At 44.1% G+C, this 27,536-nt stretch overlaps 3 protein-coding genes across 4 annotated transcripts; 2 read left to right on the top strand and 1 right to left on the bottom strand.

The window, feature by feature from the left end:
• The first annotated feature begins 1,369 nt into the window (after positions 1-1,369).
• Positions 1,370-5,122, top strand: tmem258 (transmembrane protein 258). Its single transcript, XM_038278193.1, has 4 exons — positions 1,370-1,467; positions 1,728-1,837; positions 4,634-4,762; positions 4,842-5,122. Exons 1-3 carry the CDS (start codon positions 1,465-1,467, stop codon positions 4,758-4,760), a joined length of 240 nt encoding a protein of 79 aa, XP_038134121.1. The 5' UTR covers positions 1,370-1,464; the 3' UTR covers positions 4,761-4,762; positions 4,842-5,122.
• Positions 5,123-6,993: 1,871 nt separating this feature from the next.
• Positions 6,994-13,284, bottom strand: tmem138 (transmembrane protein 138). The gene is made up of 5 exons (XM_038278192.1): positions 12,631-13,284; positions 11,144-11,315; positions 7,893-7,968; positions 7,693-7,819; positions 6,994-7,604 (listed from the first exon to the last, which is right to left on the bottom strand). Exons 1-4 carry the CDS (start codon positions 12,756-12,758, stop codon positions 7,707-7,709), a joined length of 489 nt encoding a protein of 162 aa, XP_038134120.1. The 5' UTR covers positions 12,759-13,284; the 3' UTR covers positions 6,994-7,604; positions 7,693-7,706.
• cracr2b (calcium release activated channel regulator 2B) lies at positions 13,094-26,681 on the top strand. Of its 2 annotated transcripts, none has more exons than XM_038278190.1 (17): positions 13,094-13,212; positions 16,805-17,052; positions 17,135-17,246; positions 18,760-18,904; positions 19,272-19,418; positions 19,504-19,594; positions 20,345-20,440; positions 20,514-20,701; positions 20,919-20,990; positions 21,914-21,968; positions 22,585-22,667; positions 22,759-22,861; positions 22,939-23,065; positions 25,890-25,971; positions 26,044-26,158; positions 26,324-26,431; positions 26,556-26,681. In XM_038278190.1, the coding sequence occupies exons 1-17, from the start codon at positions 13,113-13,115 to the stop codon at positions 26,664-26,666; spliced, it is 1,983 nt and encodes a 660-aa protein (XP_038134118.1). In that variant the 5' UTR covers positions 13,094-13,112; the 3' UTR covers positions 26,667-26,681. The 2 variants fall into 2 exon arrangements, with proteins under 2 accessions (XP_038134118.1, XP_038134119.1); XM_038278191.1 differs by lacking the exon at positions 13,094-13,212 and adding an exon at positions 15,276-15,427.
• The last annotated feature ends 855 nt before the right edge of the window (positions 26,682-27,536 follow it).

The following is a 27,536-nucleotide window of genomic DNA, read 5'->3' as shown; positions in this document are numbered from 1 at the left end:
ACTGTAGCACTTTTTCACTGTATATAGATGAACTGCTTTCGCTTCATCCAATGCATGAGTACGGTGTCAGATACACACAATAGAACTGCATTTTATTCTATTCTTTTATTCTATTCTTATTTGTACATCCTTTTTATCTGATGTGCTTTTTTTGTTTGTTTTGTTTTATATCAATAATATATTAACTTTGTGGAGAGGGAGAGAGAAAACAAGGGCACACATTTGGTATTTTTGATCTTTTTGAAAACAACTATAGTTTAAGCAACAATTGATTGGCTAGAATAACATTATTACTTTATAAAGCATTGATTATTAAAGCTCTTTGTCAGAATATATGCTGTAATACTATGACTGCATGCAGTAAATAAATTGATTATTGCATTGCCTGAATGTGTTTCCTTTTCCTTTGACCTGATAGATCAGTGCTCACTCTGTCCGCTAGATGGCAGTAGATCATACAGGATTTCTATTGAAAACATTAAATGAGCAGATTTCTATTATTTTGGTCCAACTGTTGCGTCTCTTTGCGGATTAAAGGGAAACTTCAGTCAAAGAGTAAACCGACGCAAAACGTAAATACACGTCATCGGGTCCATGGCTATTAAATGCGTGGACGCCTCATTAGACGCTGGCCAACAGGCCTAGTGGGCGCCATGTTGGATCGGACTACAGTTCAGACAGCTGCTGTCAGAATGAACGGGAGGCGCCTTAGATTTCATTTTAATCACATGAAAGAGTTTATGTTACAATAATCTCTGATACGTCACAAACTTTAAAGACCAAAACTAATTCTAAAATTACCTTTTTTTCAGATTACACAACTGAACTCCAAGTGGATGAGATATATGCACTTTTATATTTTGCAAATAAATATTGTTATGATAAACACAAACATTTATATTTATGTATTATAAGATTTATTTTTACGAATATTATATATCTATATATTATATTATTATTATTATTCAATATTTCTAAGAGTTGCTCTTTGATAATGATTATTATGATCTATAGAGGGATTGTCAAGACCTTTTTCAAATCATAGTGAACAGTAAATGTATGTTGTGTCTAACTAAAGGATTTTTGTCCTTATAAGTTTGTCTAAACTTATTCCAAAACATTTTCAAACTGTTGGTTTTACAATTATCTATGCATGTGTGATATATAATATATATATAGACTCCTTCTTTGTGTGTGTGTATATAATATTTATTTGCAAAACATATAACTTTGCATATATCTCATCCACTTTGCGATCTAAAGCGCCTCCTGTTTATTCTGATAGCAGCTGTCTGAATTGTAGTCCGATCAAAGATGGCCGACCTCTTGGCACGTCGGCCAGCGTCCAATGAGGCGTCTACATATGATCGCGTCACTGTTACGTTCAGGCAAAAACCCGGAAGAAAAAACCAGTACGTGGCCTTTTATCTGGAGCGGTAGCTGCGAGGATCTCTTCGTTACAAAATGGTCTGAGTTACATCTATTTCTCCCATTTCTGTTATATTTCTATGAAAGGTGCTCTAGCATTTATATCGCTAGGTTTATCTCTACACGCTGCGTTCTAGTCTGCTAGACTATTAGCTTTAGATGCTAGCAGCCATGCACGCGCTTCTGAACGAGTGATGACGTTTCCTTTATTGACGTAATGATCGAAATAAATCCAAGTTGTTGTTTTTTTTCGGATGAAGTTTTTCTTTGTTTCCTGAAGCTGCTTGTGTTTCCTGCAGGAACTGGAGGCTATGAGCAGATACACCAGCCCGGTGAACCCCGTGGTGTTCCCCCACCTCACTGTGGTGCTGCTGGCCATAGGGATGTTCTTCACCGCCTGGTTCTTCGTGTATCCTCCCTCTGCTTCCACAGCGTGTCCCTCAGTCTGTCCCTTACAGCGTGTCCCTCAGTCTGTCCCTCACAGGGTGTCCCTCAGTCTGTCTGCAGCATCAGAACCTGTCAGAGGGCAGATTCTAAATAAGGATCATAAACTGAGTTTCCTTTAAGATATTAGCTGATATGTCAGTGAGACCAGCATACCCCATCAGACCGGCATACCTAGAGTCAACACGCATGCGCTGTATCTGTTGAGTCTGCATATGCTTTGGACAAATTTAAATGTTATAGTCTGCAGCGGCCGGGGCTAACGTTGGCCCGTCTGCAGCGGCCGGGGCTAACGTTGGCCCGTCTGCAGCGGCCGGGGCTAACGTTGGCCCGTCTGCAGCGGCCGGGGCTAACGTTGGCCCGTCTGCAGCGGCCGGGGCTAACGTTGGCCCGTCTGCAGCGGCCGGGGCTAACGTTGGCCCGTCTGCAGCGGCCGGGGCTAACGTTGGCCCGTCTGCAGCGGCCGGGGCTAACGTTGGCCCTGTCTGCAGCGGCCGGGGCTAACGTTGGCCCGTCTGCAGCGTCTGCAGCGGCCGGGGCTGACGTTGGCCCGTCTGCAGCGGCCGGGGCTGACGTTGGCCCTGTCTGCAGCGGCCGGGGCTGACGTTGGCCCGTCTGCAGCGGCCGGGGCTAACGTTGGCCCGTCTGCAGCGGCCGGGGCTGACGTTGGCCCGTCTGCAGCGGCCGGGGCTAACGTTGGCCCGTCTGCAGCGGCCGGGGCTAACGTTGGCCCGTCTGCAGCGGCCGGGGCTAACGTTGGCCCGTCTGCAGCGGCCGGGGCTAACGTTGGCCCGTCTGCAGCGGCCGGGGCTAACGTTGGCCCGTCTGCAGCGGCCGGGGCTAACGTTGGCCCGTCTGCAGCGGCCGGGGCTAACGTTGGCCCGTCTGCAGCGGCCGGGGCTAACGTTGGCCCGTCTGCAGCGGCCGGGGCTAACGTTGGCCCGTCTGCAGCGGCCGGGGCTAACGTTGGCCCGTCTGCAGCGGCCGGGGCTAACGTTGGCCCTGTCTGCAGCGGCCGGGGCTAACGTTGGCCCTGTCTGCAGCGGCCGGGGCTAACGTTGGCCCGTCTGCAGCGGCCGGGGCTAACGTTGGCCCTGTCTGCAGCGGCCGGGGCTAACGTTGGCCCTGTCTGCAGCGGCCGGGGCTAACGTTGGCCCGTCTGCAGCGGCCGGGGCTAACGTTGGCCCGTCTGCAGCGGCCGGGGCTAACGTTGGCCCGTCTGCAGCGGCCCTCTCTCTGCATAGCCGTGTGTAAAGGACCGCTGGCTCTGATGGCGAGTTTTTTGTTTTATTTGGCCAAATGTTCATTTAATTTGTGTTTATCTGACTATGTTCATTATTATTCCTCCCCTAAATGAAAAAAGTCATAATTTATTATTATCTAGAGACTATTAATAACAGGAAGTGAAATGCAGCTCCAGACGAGCTTTGAATGTGGTGATGTCATCAGTACGCGTCTGTTCCAGTTGACCCAGATTTATTCTGCGTGCTCCCGTTCTCCCAGAGTCCAGACTTTCCTGGGTTCTTCTCAGGAACCGATTTGGTGAGAACACGAGTCCGTACTCGCCTTCTAGTGAATTGAGAAACGACCTTTTTCTCTTCCGACCCTCAAAGAACGTTGAGAAAGGTGAGCTTCAGTGACCGTCTGACTCACCAAAGATATACGCCGGAACGTGAGCAGATAAAGATAACGGGACGAGCGTGTAGGACGGCTTTACGTAAACACATCGCCAGAATGATTGACAGTTAGGAGGACCACTGATAGAGAGGATCCACCCGGAAATAAAAGATCCTCCTCTAGCATACAGGAAGTCGGGTAGGCTAGTTTATGAATGTGTGAAAACATAAAGTCTCTCTGAGGTAAACAGGATTTAAAGCTAAACTGCTTTAAAGCCGGAAGCATCGCTTTCTGGGTTCGCTACTTCAGGAGGATTTTATAGCATTTTCATTTGAACATTTAAAGCTTTGTACAGAAATGTGTTCTTGGATTTAACTTTTTAATCCCAACATTAGAGGAGATTATTACTTTTTAATGGGCTAACTCCTACCTTGCTAGTAGTTAGCATCTTTCTCAGTTTGATTCACTTCAGTTAATCTGCCTTCTGCTCCGCCGAGCCGCTGCATCCCAGATGACGAAACGTCCAAATCAATATCGCCGATGATTGGCGGGGCGGGAGGAGGGATTTATACGGGAGGCGTTTTGTAGATGGCTGCAGGTGCAGCTAGACCCTTCTCTAAATACACTTTATACTTCCGCAGCGGGCGAGTCTGCCTTTAGTCACGTACAGAAAAAACGATTTAATTCATTTTTGGTGGGGTTTTTTAAGCGTATGGCAATCTGACGACCTGCATGCGTGGTACTATGGGTATGTTGGTCTGACAGAACAACGGCAGCAATATGTGTTTTAAAGCCGGGAACGTTCAGCTTTCATTTCATAGTTCTGGTGAATTTAATCTCTTCCAGTGATGCTTGTAGGTCAGAGTTTGAACCGAAGCATAAATTGGTTCCTACATTTTCTGCAGCGCGTTAGTTAATTAGCCCGGCGGTGGAGTTTGGTGGTTAGATTGGTATCAACGGTAGTTCTGTTTTTTTATCATGTTTTCATTGATGAGAACATAAATGAAGGATAGTTTATAAAACTGTGTCATGTAGAGGAAATCTAACCACAGTTTAAGGTTTATTCTTTTATTTAATGTTCTTTTTTTATTGTCTTCTTTTTTTGCTCATATTTCTGTGCGATTTAACCTGAACTTTCCATCAGTTATGAAGTAACATCAACAAAGTACACCAGGGATGTTTATAAGGAGCTGCTGATCTCCCTGGTAGCTTCGCTTTTCATGGGCTTCGGTGTTCTGTTCTTACTGCTCTGGGTCGGCATCTATGTATGAAGGTAGGGATTATATAATCTGGATTATAGACTTTAGATTACAATCATGCTGAAAGTGTTTCTGTTTGCTTCCTGTTTTTAGGAGGCTGAATTCCACGATTATTCCACATTCCAGCGGGACGAAGGACATCCTGAACATGCGAAGCTTCATTTTAATTTCTCGGCACTGAAGACGTTTTTGAATCACATGGACTCTGGATGTCATTCCCGGTAGACGGGATCCGTCCGTCTTTCTGCCTGATCAGTGATTGTTTAGCATCTCTAAATATTCATACCCGTAAACTTTTCAGAATTTTGTCACATTAAACCACAGATTTCAGGTCATTTGATGCAGTTTCATGCAATAAAGAACGAAGACGAAGAGATGTTTGGTTTTTTATGAATAAAACTGTAAAATCTGATGCATCTTTGGATCCAGCTCACTTTAATCAAGTTGCCTGATGAATTAATAGACCACCTCAGTATAAATACAGGCTTCCTCAGGGCTTTGGAGGTTTGCTAATAATGAGGGAGCAAATGGCATCAGGAAACTAACCACACATTTAGGAGCGACGTAGAGTTATGTTATTAGAACTGCCCCCCAGGCTTTAGGCGCCCGGTGGAGCCTGGTTATAGGATCTGATGATGGGAGGAGAAACGGCAAACCTGCCAGCGGTAACCTTACAGCTAAAAAAAAAAGTCCACCAGTAAAATCATTCAGATTTTAAAGCTATTAATCTGATAACTTTTAATTCTCCAATAAGCTTTAGTGAAAATAAAGTTTCCAGTTTTAGCAGGAGAACAGGAATTTTCTGATGAGACCAGAAAAAAGGGTTTACATGGAAAAGCTCAATCGGTCTCCGCCAAGTGACGTCAATTGTTTACCTCGGGCGCGGTACACTACGCCTTTTCCACCTAAAATGGCATCTTAGCAACAAATGTCACGTGACTGGCGGAGACCGATTTTCCTAAATCCGCCCCTGTTTTCAGGCTTATGTTAACTGTAATGACTTATCTTGGACAGGCTGCTATGTAAACGGGCCTTTAGTCCTTCATTTAGCTATGCTGCGGTTGTTTACACTACGCCTTTTCCACCTAAAATGGCATCTTAGCAACAAATGTCACGTGACTGGCGGAGACCGATAGTTCTGTAGAGAGAGCGCCATAGTGATGCATGGAGGTGGGAGCATCATGCTGAGGGGTTGACTGGAAAACATTTCCGTTTACACTGCCCTCTGAACCCGATCTGTGGCGATCTACGGTACTACAGCAGGGAAACCAACATGGCGGCGCTCGTAACGTTCAGGAAGTTTGGTAATAATTGTGATGTTTCATTGTTTGCGGAGAGTCGGGCGAAGAAGGCCGCCATTGGTGGATTTACTTGACAGATTCAGCTTTTGGGAAGTGGAAACGACAAACGATCGTCTAATCAGGGCTTCCAGACGCAGGAAACGATGATAAACGTTGAGTTTCATCACTGATGAAGTAGTACCATGTTAGTGCGGTCCGGTTCAGTCGTGCGCGCCATGTTAACTCAACAGTTACCTGGGTTACCGTCCTCGGACCAATCACAGCACGGTTTCATAAGGCCTATGGAAACGGAGCTCCAGAGTCGCAGTTGAGGGAAGTTTAGACCTTTAAGGCCTGTAGTTGGACCTGAGCTGGATGCTGCTGTAACCCTTTAGTATCAACAAGTGATATGAAAGGGTTAACGTGAACGAACCATGTACGGAGGCGGCGATGCGGGTTCGAATCCGACCTGTGATCCTTTCCCTCTCTCTCATACCCTCTTTCCTGTCAGCCTTCTGTTGAAAAAAAGAGCCACTAGTGTCGTTTAAAAACTCCAGAAAATCAAAATTAATCATATTAATAGTATTAAACTGACCTAAAGGTTCCTGCTGAAAATAAACATGGCTGCCTCTACATATTTCCATTAGTGAGAAAAAGTTTCTGTTCACCCAGAAACATGCAGAGCTTTCGGCGGCGGCGTATAAAGATGGATTTAGTGCTCAGTGGGACATTTATAGAGACTGCGGGGGGGGAACCATTGGTGACTTTATTACCCGCCTGCAGCTCTAAGCAGGCTAAGAATAGTGAACTTATTTTGTCACACTGGAGGCTATTTGCGAAGCGTTTCACTAGCGGCGCTTTAAAACCTCAATCCCTGATTAATCTTTAGGTTAAAAATAGGGCAGCCGGTTCACCTTGTCTGCTGGATCAAACTGACCGTCCACTAATGAAGGATTACACCTCAGTTCCACAAGGATTATTTAATACAAAATTAGAAGAATCCAACTAGAAACCTGTAGAGAATGCACATCAGATGTCTGGTTTAATTCATGTTTAACATGTAAACAGCACTAAGGCAGCCTGGGGGGGGGGTACAGCTGCTAAGGGGGTGGATGGGTAGAAAACAGGACAGAACATGAAGGCAGACTAAAGTTGAACCATTCGTTCATTTGCAGGAAGTCTGGTTGATTATTTTAAAAGGCCACAAAGATGAACAGGCTGAATCCTGATGAATGCTGGTCCTCATGAGCCGCCTGTGGCTCGCCTGCCAGCGCCGCGCTCACAGCGCCGCGCTCACAGCAAGCAGCCAGTAAACATCAGTCCTTCTCTGACCATCCATCCTCTTCTTATATTCCAACACATTTCAGACCAACGTCAGACTGCAAGGATAACAGGTCCCCCTCAATGGTCCTCCCAGTCCTCCATCAGCCTGCCCAGTCTGGTCCTCAATGGTCCTCCCAGTCCTCCATCAGCCTGCCCAGTCTGGTCCTCAATGGTCCTCCCAGTCCTCCATCAGCCTGCCCAGTCTGGTCCTCAATGGTCCTCCCAGTCCTCCATCAGCCTGCCCAGTCTGGTCCTCAATGGTCCTCCCAGTCCTCCATCAGCCTGCCCAGTCTGGTCCTCCCAGTCCCCCATCAGCCTGCCCAGTCCGGTCCTCAATGGTCGTCTCCTCCCGCCGTCACTGGCGAGCTCTGGCGAATTGCTCCCTGAGCCACATGGAGTCCTCGTAGAGCCTTGGGTCCCCCATGTGCTCGGCTGTGCGCTTGTATAAGTAGTAGTAGAACACGGCCGCTGGTGAAGGACAGGAACTGTTAGTGGGACAGACACTGAGGTCTGGATCTGTGAGACTAATGGGAGGACTTACCTGTCCTCTGGAAAACAAAGAGAGCCAGGAGACCGTCTGTCCACACGAAACGGTTGGAGTCCAACCATCGGAGGTTCTGGGAACAGGAAGATAAAACACCTAGAATACACTTGGAATACGAACTTCTCAGAAACAGATTTAAAATGTCGCTTTGATTTAATAATAAGATCAATTTATCCAAACCGACTCAACCGTTTTACTAAGAAGGAAACGAATCGCGCAGCATTAAACTGGATTAAGTTTAAACTGGATTAAACTTAGCGGAAATAACTGCCTCCATCAGTCTTACAGTAGGAGCCTTTCAACATTTCCCCACTTCTTTTAAAGGGCCCCTGGTTGGTCCTTGGTTGGTCCTTAATGGGCCCCTGGCTGGTCCTTAATGGGCCCCTGGCTGGTCCTTGATGGGCCCCTGGCTGGTCCTTGGTTGGTCCTTGATGGGCCCCTGGCTGGTCCTTGGTTGGTCCTTAATGGGCCCCTGGCTGGTCCTTGATGGGCCCCTGGCTGGTCCTTGGTTGGTCCTCAATGGGCCCCTGGTTGGTCCTTGATGGGGCCCCTGGCTGGTCCTTGATGGGCCCCTGGCTGGTCCTTGATGGGCCCCTGGCTGGTCTTTGGTTGGTCCTTGATGGGGCCCCTGGCTGGTCCTTAATGGGCCCCTGGCTGGTCCTTGATGGGCCCCTGGCTGGTCCTTGATGGGCCCCTGGCTGGTCCTTGATGGGCCCCTGGCTGGTCTTTGGTTGGTCCTTGATGGGCCCCTGGCTGGTCCTTGATGGGCCCCTGGCTGGTCCTTGATGGGCCCCTGGCTGGTCTTTGGCTGGTCCTTGATGGGCCCCTGGCTGGTCCTTGATGGGCCCCTGGCTGGTCCTTGATGGGCCCCTGGCTGGTCTTTGGTTGGTCCTTGATGGGCCCCTGGCTGGTCCTTGATGGACCCCTGGCTGGTCCTTGGTTGGTCCTTAATGGGCCCCTGGCTGGTCCTTGATGGGCCCCTGGCTGGTCCTTGGTTGGTCCTTAATGGGCCCCTGGCTGGTCCTTGATGGGGCCCCTGGCTGGTCCTTGGTTGGTCCTTAATGGGCCCCTGGCTGGTCCTTGATGGGCCCCTGGCTGGTCCTTAATGGGCCCCTGGCTGGTCCTTGATGGGCCCCTGGCTGGTCCTTGATGGGCCCCTGGCTGGTCCTTGATGGGCCCCTGGTTGGTCCTTGATGGGGCCCCTGGCTGGTCCTTGATGGGCCCCTGGCTGGTCCTTGATGGGCCCCTGGTTGGTCCTTGATGGGGCCCCTGGCTGGTCCTTGATGGGCCCCTGGCTGGTCCTTAATGGGCCCTTGGCTGGTCCTTGATGGGCCCCTGGCTGGTCCTTGATGGGCCCCTGGTTGGTCCTTGATGGGGCCCCTGACTGGTCCTTGATGGGCCCCTGGCTGGTCCTTAATGGGCCCTTGGCTGGTCCTTAATGGGCCCTTGGCTGGTCCTTAATGGGCCCCTGGCTGGTCCTTGATGGGCCCCTGGCTGGTCCTTAATGGGCCCTTGGCTGGTCCTTAATGGGCCCTTGGCTGGTCCTTGATGGGCCCTTGGCTGGTCCTTAATGGGCCCCTGGTTGGTCCTTGATGGGCCCCTGGCTGGTCCTTAATGGGCCCCTGGCTGGTCCTTGATGGGCCCCTGGCTGGTCCTTGATGGGGCCCCTGGCTGGTCCTTGATGGGCCCCTGGCTGGTCCTTAATGGGCCCCTGGCTGGTCCTTGATGGGCCCCTGGCTGGTCCTTGATGGGCCCTTGGCTGGTCCTTGATGGGCCCCTGGCTGGTCCTTGATGGGCCCCTGGTTGGTCCTTGATGGGGCCCCTGACTGGTCCTTGATGGGCCCCTGGCTGGTCCTTAATGGGCCCTTGGCTGGTCCTTAATGGGCCCTTGGCTGGTCCTTAATGGGCCCTTGGCTGGTCCTTAATGGGCCCCTGGCTGGTCCTTGATGGGCCCCTGGCTGGTCCTTAATGGGCCCTTGGCTGGTCCTTAATGGGCCCTTGGCTGGTCCTTGATGGGCCCTTGGCTGGTCCTTAATGGGCCCCTGGTTGGTCCTTGATGGGCCCCTGGCTGGTCCTTAATGGGCCCCTGGCTGGTCCTTGATGGGCCCCTGGCTGGTCCTTGATGGGGCCCCTGGCTGGTCCTTGATGGGCCCCTGGCTGGTCCTTAATGGGCCCCTGGCTGGTCCTTGATGGGCCCCTGGCTGGTCCTTGATGGGCCCCTGGCTGGTCCTTGATGGGCCCCTGGCTGGTCCTTAATGGGCCCCTGGCTGGTCCTTGATGGGCCCCTGGCTGGTCCTTGATGGGCCCCTGGTTGGTCCTTGATGGGCCCCTGGCTGGTCCTTAATGGGCCCCTGGCTGGTCCTTGATGGGCCCCTGGCTGGTCCTTGATGGGGCCCCTGGCTGGTCCTTGATGGGCCCCTGGCTGGTCCTTAATGGGCCCTTGGCTGGTCCTTAATGGGCCCTTGGCTGGTCCTTGATGGGCCCTTGGCTGGTCCTTAATGGGCCCCTGGTTGGTCCTTGATGGGCCCCTGGCTGGTCCTTAATGGGCCCCTGGCTGGTCCTTGATGGGCCCCTGGCTGGTCCTTGATGGGCCCCTGGCTGGTCCTTGATGGGGCCCCTGGCTGGTCCTTGATGGGCCCCTGGCTGGTCCTTAATGGGCCCTTGGCTGGTCCTTAATGGGCCCTTGGCTGGTCCCCTACAATTCCTTTTTAAACATCAATCTTTGTATTAAATATTCTGTCATGATTTGTGGACATTAAGCTCTAAAGAGAAGCGCCATCTGCTGGTCAGACCCTGTAATTCAGTGAAAGGGTGGAGTATATAAAAATGTGTAAGGGGGGGGGGGTCACTGCAGGGGCTGGAAGATGGAGGGAAGCGGGGCCGCTATTCGTCTGCCGTTTGATGGGAAGGAACATTTTGAACGGCTGCTTCCGTAAATCTATGTTTAGATATTTTGCGACAATCTTTGACCAAAGTTTCCCCCTAAAGGCATTTAATCCCTGATATCTGCAGCTCTATAGAGCTTTGCGTGTGGTTCTGGATGAGTAGAGCTGCTGAAGTCACTGACGTGTTGATGTTCTACTTCCTGTTGTCAGACGGGTTCAGTTCAAGTTTGTTTGATTCCAGAGGCTGACAGAGATCCGATCAATACTGAGCTTTCGAAAGAACCCAATTAACGCTTAAAACAGCTAATTAATCATTTAAATCTGTTTCTGGTTGTGTGTGACCGTGTGAAGGCGTCGCCGTACCAGCAGCCAGCAGTGGAAGCAGATGCTGAGGGTCAGGTAGAGAGCAGAGAAGAGCAGCAGAGCCTTAAATCTGCCCAGCAGGACAGAAACCAGGCCCACCTGGAACACGTAGGTGTTGAACATCATCAGGAGGATGATGATGACGTTGAAGAGGATGCCGATGTCCTGGATGCTGCAAACACAGGCGCTGATGTCATTCAAAGATGGTGACGTCATAAAACATGAATAAATCCTGCTGAGCTGATTTTAATGAAATGAGATGAAGATGTGACACCTTTCCTGTAAATATGTTTCATTTTTAAAACTTCTACAGTTAAAACTTTTATTAAAACACATCTTTACAAAACTATAATTAACAAGAAAAGGTTTAATTGAGTATTTTAAGGAACTTTAAGGTTCAGATGTTTTTCAGGAAACGGTCAGTAAAGTTTTTTTATTTTCTTCCTCTGTGCTGGTGTCACTCAGTGATAAATTCTCTCACTATGGTCGGCGTGAGGAAATAAAGTCACACAGTTGTGCAGAGTCTGAATAATCTGCTGCTCTTTATATAGTAACACAACAATAATCTGAAGTTAGCCGGGCTAACTGTTCAGGTAAAGCCTTCAGCCTTAATAAGACTGATGGCCGCCGCCCCTTTAATCTTTACACTACGGCCGTCTGCGTCTCTACAAGCGGTGTTGCATCCATCCTTCAGCCATCAGACCTGCAGCACACGCCAACAGGTGGGGGAGGGGCAGCGCTGCATCTATGTTAGACTAATGTTGGTGAAAGTAGACGCAGGTTTCTGCCTCCTGGTTTAAACATCTAAAACATTTCCTGGGTGAAAAAAATGGCGGCTGATGTTTTCAGGGATTATATTAAAAATTGAAAAGCTGCTGGTGGAGACGATCAATCCCACAGGGATCCTTTACCTTCGTTATTTATTGAAGCCATTTTATCTTCTTTAATGTAAAAAAGTTTAACTTTACTTTAATACTTGGAATTAATCATTCAGAAATAAATTCCTGTTAACAGAAAAATAGAAATCATTAAAAGGCAAAGCTATGATGTCAGAAATGTTTGGATCTGAAAAGAAAATTAGAGAAAATGTCGAACTTTGAGATTTTGCTATATTAAATGTTTGTTTTTTTAGGATCACCTTTGATATATATTTACTAGTGAAACAAACGTCAAATATCAGAATCAGCCATTTTTTTTATTATTTAGTATTTGCAGGTTAAATCCTTTCATTTATGCATCAGAGGTTCTGCATCGTACAATAATTGAGAACATTTTTTTGTCAGATTGGATTTTCCTACATTTCTATTAATTTTTAAATTTAGATTTTACTAAATTATTTGAAAAATAGTAATTATCAAAAATTGAGAAATGGCAGCCTAAAAGTTTAGAAATCCTAGAAAATGATGCATCCTTCAGAAAGGGAATATATATACCTGTGTGTGTGTGTCATTATATTTGTATTATCTGGTTATTTTTTTATGACTTACATGAAAAGCACCAGCTGGATGACAGGAGCTCTTCTCAGAAGTTCACTGAACGAGTTCACAAAGAGGTCATAGGTCAGCAGCACCAGTTGGACCAGCAGAACCAGGGAATAGTTTCCAGTCTGAAGCATCTTGGACCTGATCTTCACCGTCCTCCTTCGCTTTCCCTGATTTCATTCACTCTCTCTAAACCTGCATCTTTCATTCTCAATACAGAAGACGTCCATTAAAGAGTCAAATGAAGCAGGAGTAAATCCAAACTATGGGCTGAATCCCTGCTTTGCTCGATCCTGTATGATGGCATCCTGCATCAGGAGGATCAGTCAGTCACCTGGAAGGGAAATATAGAGGCTGAGGAACAAGCAGGCGGATCTAGGTCAAACTTTCTGCACAATAAAAACATCCAGGATCCCTGAAAGGTCCACGGACGGAGGTCCTGTGCCTCAGCAGCCATAGATCCATGCATGTAGAGCAGCCGTAGATCCATGCATGCAGAGCAGCCACAGATCTATGTATGTAGAGCAGCCTGCTGTTACGCAGGCAGCCATGTAGAAAACTGGGATTATCGCTGGGAACATTTCGCAGGTAAAGCTTCCATCTCCTGTGTTGTTGTTGTTGTTGTTGTTGTTGTTCCTCCATCTGCTTCGGTCTCCTTTAATGAAGCCAGTCTGGGGGAGGGGGGGGGGGGGGGGGGGGTAATCTCTGAGGCGGATAAATCGGGGATTTTCTACATAATCTAAAGACCTTTGCTTATAAAACTGCTGTTATACAAACTCGGATTAAGCAACAAAGAAGAGAATCTACTCACCGGAAGTCAGTCTGTAGCTTCTTTCCCTCCTTAAGTTGGACGCAGAGCCCCCCCCAGCCGGTCTGCAGCCTGCGCATGTATTTCCGTAATTCCATGGCAACGCTTCATTTTTACCGTAATGCCAGGTAAGGGGAGGCAAGCCCATTTGCTCAGCAGCATTTCATGTTTAAGGTGATGGAAAAATGATTTACTGAAGAATTAAATAATGAGAATAAAATGTCATTTCAATATTATTATTATTCATATTAGCGAAAATAATAGAATATAGTCTACTTTTTCTAGATCTTTGTTCTTTTGCATAGTTGCTCTTAAATAAACACATTCTCAGAAAATAGTTTTTATATATTAAACTTTTTAGGTTTATGACTGAATATTGGACCAGATTAAGCTTCACAGCCTCAGAAGAGCAAAAATTATGGAAAAAAATAAACCTGCACATTAAATTATGTTTCTTTTTTATAAACAGTTTTTATAATGTTTTTTATTGTTGGCATTCATATAAATATATTGGTGTGATAACTTAGTAAATGTTTAATTGGTTTATGGTATACGTCTATTATGCATTTATATAATTATATATCTATATATTCAAAGTCTGTGTCATGATTTTTTTTTTTACTTAATCAAACTTTTGTAATTTTTGATTTATTTTAATGCTGATTTTTTTGTGCTTATTTTAAGGATTATAAACTTCCAAGCAGAAACGGTAAATCCAGCGATGGATACTTTGCAGAAGTTGTAAAAATGAGTTTTATCCATTTTCCTGCTGTCGGCAGGATTCTGGCAGTTACATTTAGGAGCTGATTAAATGTTGCAGAGACTACAGCTGAAAAATAATAAGTTCCTTGAGTTATTTTTATTTTTGGATGAATTTCAGAAACATGACTTGAAAGCTAAGCATGAAAATCAGGATCTGTTCTGTTTTCTATTATAGGCCTGGCATTGCCTGCAGACATTAGGATCCCTGCTACTTTCAGTGGCCTACACTGGAAAAAATCAAAATCTACATAAGTCATTTTTTCTTAAAATAAGTGCATTTTTTCTTGAATTTAGGGGGTAAATGAGAGACTTTGCCAACGGAATAAGACAATTTACATTTAAAATATGAAAAAAAAAAAAAATTTGTTGTCTTATTTCAAGTGCATATTATCTAATTATCTTATTCTAAGTGTAAATTTCCTCATCCCATTGGCAATTAATCTTATTTACCTACTCAAATTAAGGGTAAATACATTTAATTTAAGACGTTTTGACTTATTTCTAGATCATTTTTGCAGTGTAAATGTTCATCATGTCCAGACTGACATCAACTTTACCTCAAACATAATCAAAGAACACGGTTAGCCACATCTGATATGTGTGTTTTTATGGATTCAAACTCAAAATATTTAAATTTAACGAAGCCCAGTAAATCCCACATCCTGACATTTAATAAATCTTAGCTGCTTAATTTTTATATATAAGTTACATCTGGAGGTTTGAGCTAAACCTCATTGGGAGGAAAATTGAGAAAAAATTCCCAAAAATCTTTTACCCAATTGTAGTTTATTCAACCAGATGCAAAGAAAATAATAAAAATAAATAAAATACACTTTATTGAAAATATTTTCATTTGAAAAAAGTTAAAGTTGAAATGATTTAAGCTACCTAAAGTAACAAAACATTCATATTTATTAAAAATGTAACATTTTTAGTTTATGTTGACATGATAAATATCTGTAAAACATGCAATAAAAAATATGACTATAAATATAAAATATGATTATAATAAACCACCTGTGCCTTTTTTTAAGGTTCTCTTATTTTCTTTTTTTTATAGATGGCTTGTCTTTTAATTAAAAAACAAAATCCCAGTTTCCCAGCTACAGCAAACATTACGGTAAAGTTGGTAATTGCGCGCTCGCCCCCTAGCGGCCGAGGTGAGAAATGGAGTGAAAATGTGAGGTGAGCAAAGGTAACAGAGGACTGAGTGAAGGAACGCGGCTGCAGCAGGTGAGTAACCAGCCTTCTTCTACCTCTGATCAGCAACAAACAGCCAGGAAGCACGTGCCGTTCAGAAACAGTCAGTCTACTGACTGCCTGCTGAACTTTACTGTCCCATGATGTGATTTGGCTTTTCTTAATGTGGAGGCATGCTGCTCTATTACCTCAATAAAACAGTCCAAGCTGCGATCCTTCGCTTTGTTTGTTTGCTTTTTAGATAAAGTTTATTTTTTCAGAGCAGATGTATTTTTTTTTATTTATTTAAGCTGTTTTATCAGAAGTCTCCATATTTTGCAGAACATATGTTCGCAGTTGAGCCACACAGTGACGCAGAGCAGCTCCTCTGGCTTTGCACCACTTTGGGTCTGCAGGAGTTGATCTGAACCCAAAGTTCAGCTAAACTTTGGGTTCAGATCAGATCAGATCCAAAGCAACCAGGAGAAACACCAAAGTTTAGTTTTTCTCCTGGTTGGTTTGGAGCTCAGCTGACGCATTAAATTTAAAGCAAGCTGTTTACATAAGTCTGTTTATCTGGTTTATCCTTCAGCCAGACCACTAGCTTAGATAATTTATAACGATTTTCTGAGTTTAGTTTTTATGTCTTTGCTGATAGCAGAGCAGAGACAGCTGAAAGGTCAAACATGAGCTTAACTTCATTTAGTGTTAACCAGCAGTTCACCGAGGCAACCCCCCCACCCTAAAAAAAGCACAGTATTTATTAAGAATGATAATGCTTGGATGGAGCCAGTCTTTAGGTGTCGGATATCCTGTGGAAGTCTAAGTCCTCTTTTAAAATCCGGTCCAGATGCTCCAGATGGACTAATTGCTGCAGCTGATCAGAACCTGCAAACAGCAGGAAATAATGAGGCTGTTCTGATCTGATTGAACAGGAAAACAAGCTGCAGCCATCATGGCTCGGCCCCTGGAGCTTTTTAAGAGTCAAATCTGCTGTAATTGTGGCAGTTTAGACAATGCAAACTACTGCAAATGTTTAATTTGCATCTCCTCTGGCTTTGCTCTCCGCCCTTCAGGAACACATAATTCCTCTCATATGACACCATCCTGTATTTAATCTCATGCACATCCTGCTGCACTTTCCCACAACAGCTGCTTGGTCCCTGCTAAGCCATAAATGATGGCGACAAACCTGGGACTGATTTGGCAATAAATGTAAAGGGATTATTCCCTAAAGTGATAAAAGATAGGACTGTAATAAAAAGTAGTGTGGAGAACAGCCTTGGAGCTAGCTTAGCATCAGGTGTTGCAGCGTGCTGCACTCTGTGTTTAACCAGGGAGCGGCGCCAAAATAACCATCAGTGTCAGTTGATCAGAAACGTGTGGTTTTATGGACAGGCGGGATGTAATGATGGAGCGTTTTCTCTGTAGGAATGTCTCTGTGGCTGAACGATGGAGAGGTGCTGGTGGGCCAAGGCAGCGGCGAGGCGGTCCCATTGAGTCCCAGACTGCGGAGCTTCCCCTCTGGCAGTCCCAGGCCGGCTCAGAGACGCACTCCTCTGGCTTCGCCGTCCGCCATGCAGCTGAGCCCGCAGGCGGAGACCATGGGGAAGGCCAGAGAGCTGTTTGTCCTGTGTGACAAAGAAGGAAAAGGGTTCATCACAAAGCGAGACATGCAGGTAGGGCAGCTAGTTAGCTAGAATATTAATGTTTCATCTAATTGTAAAGTGTTGAGCTGAATGTCTTTGTTTCTGTGCTCAGAGGCTTGAGGGCGAGCTGCCGCTGTCCCCCGAACAGCTGGAGACGGTGTTTGAAAGTTTGGACCGAGAGAACAACGGATTCCTCACTCCTGTTGAGTTTAAAGCAGGACTTGGTGAGAGAGCCGATAGCAAACCAAGAAAACACTTTTTTATTGGCTCCCCAGGTCCAGCTTTCCGTTAAGCTTCCCGGACACCGGAAGCTGAGGAGTTGTTGTTTTTTTCTCTGCAGAACATCCCCACAGCTGAATCCAGAAAAAAACGTTAAAGAGAGTAAAAACATAAAAACTCCACCCTGAGTTTGGCCTATTGGGCCTTTGTGGACTTTAAATTAAAGATGTGCTTCATACTTTAAAGCGGAGGTCTTCAACAGGGGGTCCATGGAGGTTCTGCATGGGGGTCGCGAAAGTTTAGCTTGATTAGACTTTTTTCCCTCTGCAATTTTTTCCACTCATTGAAATGTCTTTAAATCCACATTAACATGAATCCAACAGACTGCAGTAAACAGATAAATGGAGGCAGAAGATGTCTTTCAGTCATCAATGCTCACATTCAGAGACACACACACACTGCAAAAACTGTTCATCTAATTTAGTAATTATTTCTTAAAATAAGTGGATTTCTTCTTAAATTGAGCAGACACTTTGCCAATGGAATAAGACCATTAACATTTAAAATAAGAAAAAACAACTGAAGTCTCTTATTTCAAGGATATAATATCTAATTATCTTATTTCAAGGGTAAAAATGCTCATTTAATTCGCAGATCATCTTATTTTCCAGCTTACATTAAGGTTGAATACACTTATTTTAAAACATTTTTACTCATTTGTAGAATGTTTTTGCAGTGCAGGAGCTCTTTCAAGCTGGGAACCGATTCATTCACAACACCTGACCCTTCAACCAGGAATCAGAAATACTTTTATAATCCCACGGAGAAATTACTTTCGTTACATATAGGACCAGTTTGATATAACACAATTGAATACAATATATATAATTAGGGGGTCCCCGCTTCCTTGGCCTGGAAAACGTTGAAGACCCCTGCTTTAAAGATTTTAGTTTTAGAAAAGCAGCATGATTGTGTGTGATCAGTGTGTGTGTGAATGGGTGAATGACTGAATGGGTGAATGACTGAATGTAGCGTAAAGTGCTTTGGTCAAGTCTTCTGACTTTGGAAAAGCGCCATATAAGTACAGGCCATTTACCATTTCACTGCAAAAATTATCTAAAAATGAGTAAAACATGTCTTAAAATTAGTAAAAAATGTCTTAAATTAAGTGTATTTACTCTTAATTTGAGCAGTTAAATGAGCTAGTTTGCCAACGGAATGAGCAATTTTACTCTTAAAATGAGATAGTTCGATAACATGCACTTGAAATAAGACAATGCAATTGTGTTTTCTAATTTTAAGTGTAAATTGTCTTGTTCCATTGGCAAAATGTCTCTTTTACCTCCTCAATCCAAGAAAAAATGCAATTATTTTAAGAAAAAATGACTGATCTAGATTTGGATTTTTTCCAGTGTACTTGTTGTTTTATTAATTGTTAAACAGAAGGAGGAGAAGTGGGCGAGGTGTGAATATTTCTGGGAGATATAAAACACGCGGTGGTGTTTCCTGGTGTTTCAGGTGAACTGATGGGTGTGGAGGAAGCGCCCGAACGAGGCTCAGACCGAGCGGAGGCCGAACAGGAAGCAGACTGGTCCCGGGACCCAAACGCCGTCCGATTCGTTAACATCCTGATGGAACTCGGCGCGGACAAGATCTTCAAGGAGTAAGACTTCTTATCGGCCGAATATAATCAGCCGGTAAAAACGGTCCGATTGTTGGAGCTGAATATGACTTTAAAAACATTAAATGTGAATCCGTATGAAAAGAGGATTTTTATTGTTAAAGGATCGCTGCAAAAACCAACAAGTTTTTAATCAAATGTCTTTTATCTCTTATTCTCCTTGACTGTTAAACGTTGCTGCTGTTAGCCAACGCTAAGCTGTAGATGATCCCAGTTAGGCAAAACTTTCCCCGTGGAAAAAGTTAGTCTAGAGTTTAAGGAAAGAGAAAACTCAGCTCATGTTTTGATTCCTAACATTTATTTATCAGATTAGTGAAATAAAGCGCGTTGTTTTGTATTTTTCAAACAGCCAGCAGGAGCTTTTCTCGCTGTGGAATGATCTCCAGAGAGACAGCCCTGAGCTGCTGAACGCCATGGAGGCTCTTTTGGTCCATGCCGTGTCCCACCTGCAGGATGCCATCAGAGAAAGAGACACCCTGGAACAAGCTCTACGCAGGTCAGCCCTCCCATGATGCATTGTACATCAGTTTATAGGATTAAGGTTTTAAAAGAGTCACTCTTTTTTATTTGCTGTGCTGCAGAAGGGAGAGTGAACACGACCAGGTGGTCCGATCCATTTATGAGGAGATGGAGAGCCAGATCAGAGAGGAGAAAGAGAAATGGGTCGCTCAGGTATATTTTACAAACATTTAAACATTATTATCTCTGCTTTATAATTGTTCCAAGGTTTTAAAAATGTTTTTTTTTTTTTTTTTTTATCCCAAAAGAATCTTCTGTCCTTCAGCCCTTAAACAGCGAGCATTAGCATTACGAGTGCTTCCCTATTAGCAAGAGAGGCTAAACGTAGCTTAGCCTTGTATCATTCTAAAATTTATATCGGGGGGGGGGTTTGTTTATTATTCTTTTTCTTTTTAAAAGGTTGTATCTATGCTTCTTTTTCTATGTCTGCTTCTGTCTCCTTGAACCCCAGTGGGCCTCAGCAGATGGCCGCTCACACTGAGCCTGGTTCTGCTGGAAGTTTCTTCCTGTTCAAAGGGAGTTTTTCCTCTCCACTGTCGCTACAAGCATGCTTAGTGTGAGGGATTGCTGAAGAGTCAATGAGTCGATGCAATCAGCTGGTTTTCCTTAGATAGAAAACTTTGAATCAATCTGACTGGATGATCTGGTGAACTGGAAAGTGACCTGAGATGACATGATGGGAATTGGAGCTATAGAAATAAACTGAATAGAATAGTTTTGTTTTTTCCAAGGACCCCCCCCCCGAATTGAAGTTATTTGTTTTTATTCTAAACATAATTTATTGTAGATAGTTTCAGCTTCTTTTTACTAAACGTTGAAATAAATGTGGAGGATTTGTTGAAACCTTCAACAGTTTCATCAGCGTTTCTCTATAAGCTGTGATATTTTCTTTCCGATTTGAAGGACAGCTTTAAGGAGAAGCAGCGCGGCCAGCGGCTGGAGGAGGAGCTGCGCATGCGGGAGCAGGAGTTGGAGACCACCATGAACAAACAGAAGGAGGTGGGCATCTCAGCGGTGGCTGACGTCTCCCTGTGAGGCGTTTGTTTTCACGGGACTCTTCCTTTCCTTCCAGCTCCAAACCAGAATCCGAACTCTGAATCAGGAGCAAAGCAGCATCAGGGAGCAGAACCGGCAGCTGCGCAGCCTGAACAGCCAGCTGCAGGAGCAGGTGGAGAGCAGCAGAGAGCGGCTGCAGTCTGCGCTGCGTCAGCTCAGCCTGCTGCAGGCCAGCGCCGTCCAGGAGCAGGCGGCCCGGCACAGGTCAGCGACTAGATTAGTCCCGTTTAAACCTTACTGGACCCGCTTATCTGGATAAAATGTTTAGCTTTGGATAATCTTTCATGTTTAGATTGTTGAGCTCGGCAGGCAGCCGGTTCCAGGTTACTTATTATATTGATCTGATTAAACCTGGAGATGAAGGGTTAATAATCAGCAGATCGGTTATTCATAAACTCTCTCCTCCTGTGGGTCACGGCAGAAATGTCACGAAGGTATCGAGAAACATCAAAAAGGAAAAGGAAAGTCTGCTGAGACAGCTGGAAATATTAAGGTACGTTTTATTATTAATGCAACAGATTTTAAAGCTGCACTATGACCCAAATAGTAACACTTTATAATGCCATCAATTTATTTGAACTAAAACTGTGTAAAAGTCAAATGTTTATTCTGGTTGCTTTAAAAATACAAGTTTTTTCTCCTCCTGTCTGAAATCAGTTTGATAAAATTCAGTGAGTTTTTACCAGACGACAAACGTTTCTTCCTCCGACTGCATCTAAACAGATTCAACTGTCTGCATTTTTCATTTCCTTCTGTCAAAGAAATAAAGATCTTGGAAAGGCTGATTTATTTCTGCAACGCAAATTTAAATTTGGGAAACTGAATTTTATAAATCTGATTTCCATAAAGAAAGAAACTTGGAATGTATGTGAATCTAAATATAGAGAGAAGGAATGATTATGACTCAGAGCTAATATGAAATAAATCGCAGCAGGAGCCTTCAGGTCGATCAGGACTCATTCCTGCAGGATGCTCCGACTGTTAGCATGCTAAACTAAAGGAGGCTGCATTAGCATGCTAGCTGGTCCTTTCTGAGGGACCCGGTCAGGCAGGTTTTCTGGTATCCCAGAGTTATTAAAGCTGTTATTAATACTTTGACCGTGTGGGAAGGAACCAACTTCTGCTGGTAAAATAAATCTGTCCGATTAGGAAAGAATAAAAATGCGCAGCTGAGGAATGAATCTGCGGATTTTGGAGAAACTCCAGCAGCTCTTGCTTGTGTCTCTAACCCAAAGATGTCTTCCTTCCACTAAACTTTCCTTTGGTCTGCTCGGATGGAAGCAGTTTATTTTACAAACACAGTTTTTAGCATTTTGTGGTTAAAACATATTTTTAAAAGATGGAATTCTCGTCATTGTTTTATCAATGTTGATTTCTTGCCAAGTGTTTCTAATCTCCTTTTAATGTTTTCATTAGGGATATGAACAGAAATCTGCGAGATGAGAAAGATGCTCAGCAGTCGCTTAAGATGGTTAGTCACCGACACTCTGTCCTTTCCCCCTCGCCGTTACCGTATTACCTGAGCGGGGAGCCGTGGAGCAGGCAGGTTTACCCAACCTGAGCCCAGCCCTCCGCCTCCCTCCATCCTCTGGACTAAGCAGCTCTCAGGCAGCTAATAAAGATCTGCTCAATGTTCTGTGGAAACAGTGAAGGATTGTGATAGAACACATTTAGCATCCTGTTCCAATGTGAAGAAAAATGTTTTTCTTTTATTAAATCCAGTAAATAAACCATCCAGGCTGAATGTCTGTCAGAGGAAACTCTGTTTATTTCATCCACTGTTTCATTTACATTCAAGGAACTGTTTGGATAAGTATTGCAAATAACATAATTTATCATTTATATATAAAAAGTGTATTGTTGGAAAAAAAAAAGATTTTCATGTTAAATTATTTTGCAGCAGAATAAATAAAAGTATTTTTTGTCTCCGTAACCTCCTTTTAAATAAAGCTGTTTTTTTTCACTACAAGACATTCATGGTTATTTAATTTGTGTTAAATTTCTTACTGAAAACCAAAATATTAATTTACAAATTATCTACAAAACGGACTTGGTTCTGATTTCTTTTACTCCACATAAACCTTTAGAATCCAAAGTCCAGCAAGTCTCTGCAGAAGAGAGGCTCAATTTTAAGCAACTACTTGCTGCAAGACATGAAGCCGCTGAGGAGGTTTGTACCAATAAATTCTTACGTTTCTCATTTTTACGTCATGAGATGAAGAGCCAAAGATTGAGCTTTTCTCCCTCTGTTGGTTCTGAAGACAGCTGAGCTCATCTGGTGAGTCGGAGCAGACCGATTCATCCGAGGCGCGCCCGCCGTCTTGTGAGGTCATAGGTCAACATGTGGAGCCGGTGCACATGCAGGTGGGCAGAATCTAAACTAGTCGCTCAGAAATCTAAACCTAGAAGCGTAAAGGTGTTAAATTTATTCTGATTTGTAGAGCAAACGGTTGAGCCCACAGCGAGTGTTCAAGGTGGTGTTTCTGGGGAACTCGGGGGTGGGTAAGACCTCCTTCATTCAGCACTACTGCACAGGACACTGCAGCAGTACGGTCACCTCCACCGTGGGTAAGAACTTCCTCCATCATATCACCACAGATATGTTATTGATTGAAATGGTTCAGATCAGGGCTGCAACTAACTATTAATTGATTAGTTGATCAATGTGATGAACCCATGAATAATCAGTCGGCTAAAGGTTTCCTAAAGAAGCTTTTTATGAAACAGGCCTGTTTTAAAGTCTCTATAATCCTCTTAACGATTAATTAATGAATTATTTCATTATTTCTATAATGAATCTGATAGTTCTGTTTAAATCTCAACATTTGTTCTTCCTGAATGTCTAAATAATAATCAGCAATAAAGTCACTTGTGCCAAACTTATCTGTACAATTCAATCAAAATAAACGTAACTTAAGCTTTCAATTTTTATTTCTTTTACTGAAAATCTCCACAGCTCTGGTGGAGAACTACATTAAACTGGTTGTTACTGGTTTTTTGCTGACCTACCAACACAAACATAAACATGTGAACTTTGCTAAACGTAGGTCTGTAGCTGTCCGTCTGAAACCTGATCTAGATTAGCTCAGGAATACGTCTATATTTTCAGCTTCTGCCTGAACGGTTTCTCTTTTAACGCTTAGGAAGTTGCTTCCTGTTGAGTTCTGTCCTCCTTTATTCTTTCTTTGTCTTTCCTTCTTCCCATCAGTGTCTCACTGCTCTCTTCTGTCCTTCCTTCCTTCCTTCCTTCCTTCCTTCCTTCCTTCCTTCCTTCCTTCATTGTATTCCTTTCCTGGATAATCTGCCTGCTTCTCTTTCTTCTTCTTTCCAGTATCCGTGTTTCAAGCCTGCTCAGTTTGAAAATGTCTCCAATAAAGTGATAAATATATTAATATTTTACATTTGAAAATAAAAAAGTTAAGTTAAATAAACATAAGAAGTGAAAATTGAACGTTTGAGTCAGAAAAACAGAAAGCAAACTTTGCTAAATATGTTGGCGCTAAGAATGCATTATATCAAATTATTGAATTAGATCATTTAGAACTCTTAACTAAAGCAGTGAAATATTGAATCATATAAATAAAGATAGAATGACTGCCTTTGTAGGAGCCCTAATCTCTGTACTTTGATCATAAGCAGCCAAATAGAAATAAAAAAATGTGAAAAAGCATTTTTAGCTGATGTTAAACGACCTGTGAGGCTGTTGGACTGTTTCTCTCACGATTCCCAGTTAAAGCAGCGTTCGCTGCATCTAGTGTTTAAATCAGCAGCATGTTTGAAATGTGGAGAAATGGGTCAGAAAGCCAAAATGGGACGTTACTGATCGGTAATGGTCCAAAAGTGGTTCAACAGGAACAAAGCAAAGCACCTGTAATCTCAGCCACCAGATCTAAAACACACAGAATAAAACCAAACCAAAGAGATGTGGATCTAGAAAGATTTTTGATCCCTTTAACGCTGCTGGTTTCATGCAATGCTGCAGTTTTTCCTTTGAGAACATGCTGCTGCATTTCAAATTAACTTTATGTAAAGACTTTTAGCAGGAACAGCAGCAGCAGTGCGGAAAAAGGCATGTTTAAACACATGCATATAAATGCAAAACAAATGCATCTTTAACAGCACAAAAAGAAACCAAGAAATGGAAAACATTAAACCATAAAGGTTTCAAAAGTATAAAACATTTATCTTCTTAAAATGCTGTTTTTACAATAACTTTTGCAAGAATAGTGGAGATCTGAATCAGTATTAATCTAATATTAAGGTTTAAATGGGAGTAAAACGGAGAGAAGCTTCCATGATGAACCAGTGAGGTTAGAAAATGAGAGCAGAGCTGAGGTAACGTCCTCTGTGACGTTTGGCGGCGCCGTGCGACGGTGGTCTAACCGTTTCCCAGCTGACAGCTGAACCCGGTGACCTTTGACCCACTGTGTGTGAATCAGGTTTCACTGCTTTTACTCTGCAGGTCTGAGAAACGGCACTTCAGCCTCTCAGCCATCATGCAGAGCAGAGCTGTTTTACTCGTTCAGGTCGAACATCGCAGCTCAACTCCTCGCTTCTTTATCGCTCGGCATAAATATACAAGCATTTGTTTGGTCCGACTCAGACTTGTTGAAAGTAAACGAGTTTAAGTTAAGTCAATATTCCTCAGGCAGATTCATGCGACAGCAGCAAAGGAGTTTTAAGTAGTCTGTCCTTGAGAGGCCAAACGCCCTGCTGTGTAAACAGTCACATGACACATTACTCCGTCATGACAGAAATACACGCCTGGTGTTTACGCTGGGTCACATGGGAGCTGCTGCTGGACGCCAGGAGGGAGGGAGGAGGGTTAGAAAATAAACTCTGAATGAAGTAAAAAAAACAGCCGAGGAAACGGAAGATTTTACTAAAGTATTCGTCTCCTTGAACTTTTTAGCATTTTGTCACATTTCTACTGCAAGCTTCAGAATAAAGCTGCCAGTGCAGTTTAATGTTCGACCAGCAGGGTGCAGAGTTTTCAGGGAAACGCAGAATGAGCTGAATGTTTCCAGCAACCTTTAGAAACCCAAACCTTCTTAAAGGGATTTATGTCCGAACTTTGACTAGACCATTCTAACTCATGAAAATACTTTGATTAAAATGGTTTGAATGCACATTAAATACTGTGCATTAAGGTATGGAAAGCAAACCTCCACCACAGTGTTCAGTCTTTTTTTTTTAGCCTCTAACAGTTTCCCCTCCAGGATATCCTTCTGATTAGTGTGACCAAATCTAAAACATGTATAACTATAAAAAGGTGTTAAATCCCTTAAAAAAGAAACTCTGTGTTCCTCCATGTCTGTGCTGTGAGTTAAATCAGGTTTTAGCTGCAGTCAGATTGTCGGAGGCTGTTTTGATGAAATAGTTTAATTTTCAGGTATAGATTTCCAGATGAAGACTTTAGTTCTGGATTCCACCGCCATCACTTTGCAGCTATGGGACACGGCGGGCCAGGAGAGGTCAGATTCCTCGCTTTAAGCTGCAGAATCTGTAACCAGTTCTAGTTTCTGGTTCTAGTTTGAATTCTGCAGGTTCTGCAGCATCACTGAACAATATTACCGGAAGGCGGACGGCATCCTGGCCGTGTACGACGTCACGCATGGCGCCTCCTTCCTGGCGGTGAGAGGATGGTTGGATTCTGTGAGGGTAAGTGGGCGGAGTTGCCGAATGCAAATCTGTCATTTGAATAGACGGCGAGCTTATTGAAGCAAATGAGAACCATAAACCTTGGTGGTTTTAAAATGATGTAAACCCCAAAAACTCATTGAGCAGAAGGAGCTTTTTTTCTAGTTGTTTGTTTGTTTTCTGCAGGATAAGATGTGTGAAGGGACTGTTCTGATGCTGCTGGGAAACAAGGTGGACTTAGCAGACGATGCCAACAGAGAAGTGATGCGAGCAGAAGGAGAGAGGCTGGCAGAGGTGAGCAGCGTTTGAATATTCAAAGAACTTTCTGCACTGATTCGCTCCAAGCTGCTGCCAATATGAAACCAACTTCATCCCAAAATCAGGATAAATCAAATGTTTGTTGTTTGTCTTTGTGCAGCATTACCAGGCTTTTTTTCATGAGTGCAGTGCCAAGACTGGATATAACATGGAGGAGCTGATGGTTCATCTGGCTGAGTATGACTCTTCCCATCCACCTGAGACGCTCTGACAAACTTCTGACATGTTCACGTTTTATGATGCAGCCATAGACTTCAATACCAAGGTTTAATGCCACAGACTGCATGCAGAGAACAGTCTGGATGTAGAGAACAGACTGGATGTAGAGAACAGACTGGATGTAGAGAACAGTCTGGATGTAGAGAACAGTCTGGATGTAGAGAACAGACTGGATGTAGAGAACAGACTGGATGTAGAGAACAGTCTGGATGTAGAGAACAGTCTGGATGTAGAGAACAGTCTGGATGCAGAGAACAGTCTGGATGTAGAGAACAGACTGGATGTAGAGAACAGACTGGATGTAGAGAACAGACTGGATGCAGAGAACAGACTGGATGTAGAGAACAGACTGGATGTAGAGAACAGACTGGATGCAGAGAATAGTCTGGATGTAGAGAACAGTCTGGATATAGAGAACAGACTGGATGTAGAGAACAGTCTGGATGTAGAGAACAGTCTGGATGTAGAGAACAGACTGGATGTAGAGAACAGACTGGATGTAGAGAACAGTCTGGATGTAGAGAACAGTCTGGATGCAGAGAACAGACTGGATGTAGAGAACAGTCTGGATGTAGAGAACAGACTGGATGTAGAGAACAGACTGGATGTAGAGAACAGTCTGGATGTAGAGAACAGTCTGGATGCAGAGAACAGTCTGGATGTAGAGAACAGACTGGATGTAGAGAACAGTCTGGATGTAGAGAACAGACTGGATGCAGAGAACAGTCTGGATGTAGAGAACAGTCTGGATGTAGAGAACAGACTGGATGTAGAGAACAGTCTGGATGTAGAGAACAGACTGGATGTAGAGAACAGTCTGGATGCAGAGAACAGACTGGATGTAGAGAACAGACTGGATGTA

Source organism: Cyprinodon tularosa, unplaced genomic scaffold (assembly GCF_016077235.1).
Source record: "Cyprinodon tularosa strain WSP-4 unplaced genomic scaffold, ASM1607723v1 ctg1393, whole genome shotgun sequence".
NCBI classification, from domain to species: Eukaryota; Metazoa; Chordata; class Actinopteri; order Cyprinodontiformes; family Cyprinodontidae; genus Cyprinodon; species Cyprinodon tularosa.
This window is presented reverse-complemented; position numbering and strand designations above follow the sequence as displayed.

Bases quoted from the DNA above. Each gene is read 5' to 3' on its own strand.
- tmem138 (XM_038278192.1), bottom strand. From the start codon at position 12,758: ATGCTTCAGACTGGAAACTATTCCCTGGTTCTGCTGGTCCAACTGGTG. The intron at 11,316-12,630 runs GTAAGTCATAAA...CTGTGTTTGCAG, and splicing joins ATCCAGCTGGTGCTTTTCAT to CATCCAGGACATCGGCATCC. The intron at 7,969-11,143 runs GTACGGCGACGC...TCCTGTTCCCAG, and splicing joins GCTTCCACTGCTGGCTGCTG to AACCTCCGATGGTTGGACTC.
- cracr2b (XM_038278190.1), top strand. From the start codon at position 13,113: ATGCATGCAGAGCAGCCACAGATCTATGTATGTAGAGCAGCCTGCTGT. The intron at 18,905-19,271 runs GTAAGACTTCTT...TTTTTCAAACAG, and splicing joins GCGGACAAGATCTTCAAGGA to CCAGCAGGAGCTTTTCTCGC. The intron at 22,862-22,938 runs GTGGGCAGAATC...TCTGATTTGTAG, and splicing joins TGGAGCCGGTGCACATGCAG to AGCAAACGGTTGAGCCCACA.
- tmem258 (XM_038278193.1), top strand. The intron at 1,838-4,633 runs GTATCCTCCCTC...ACTTTCCATCAG, and splicing joins TTCACCGCCTGGTTCTTCGT to TTATGAAGTAACATCAACAA.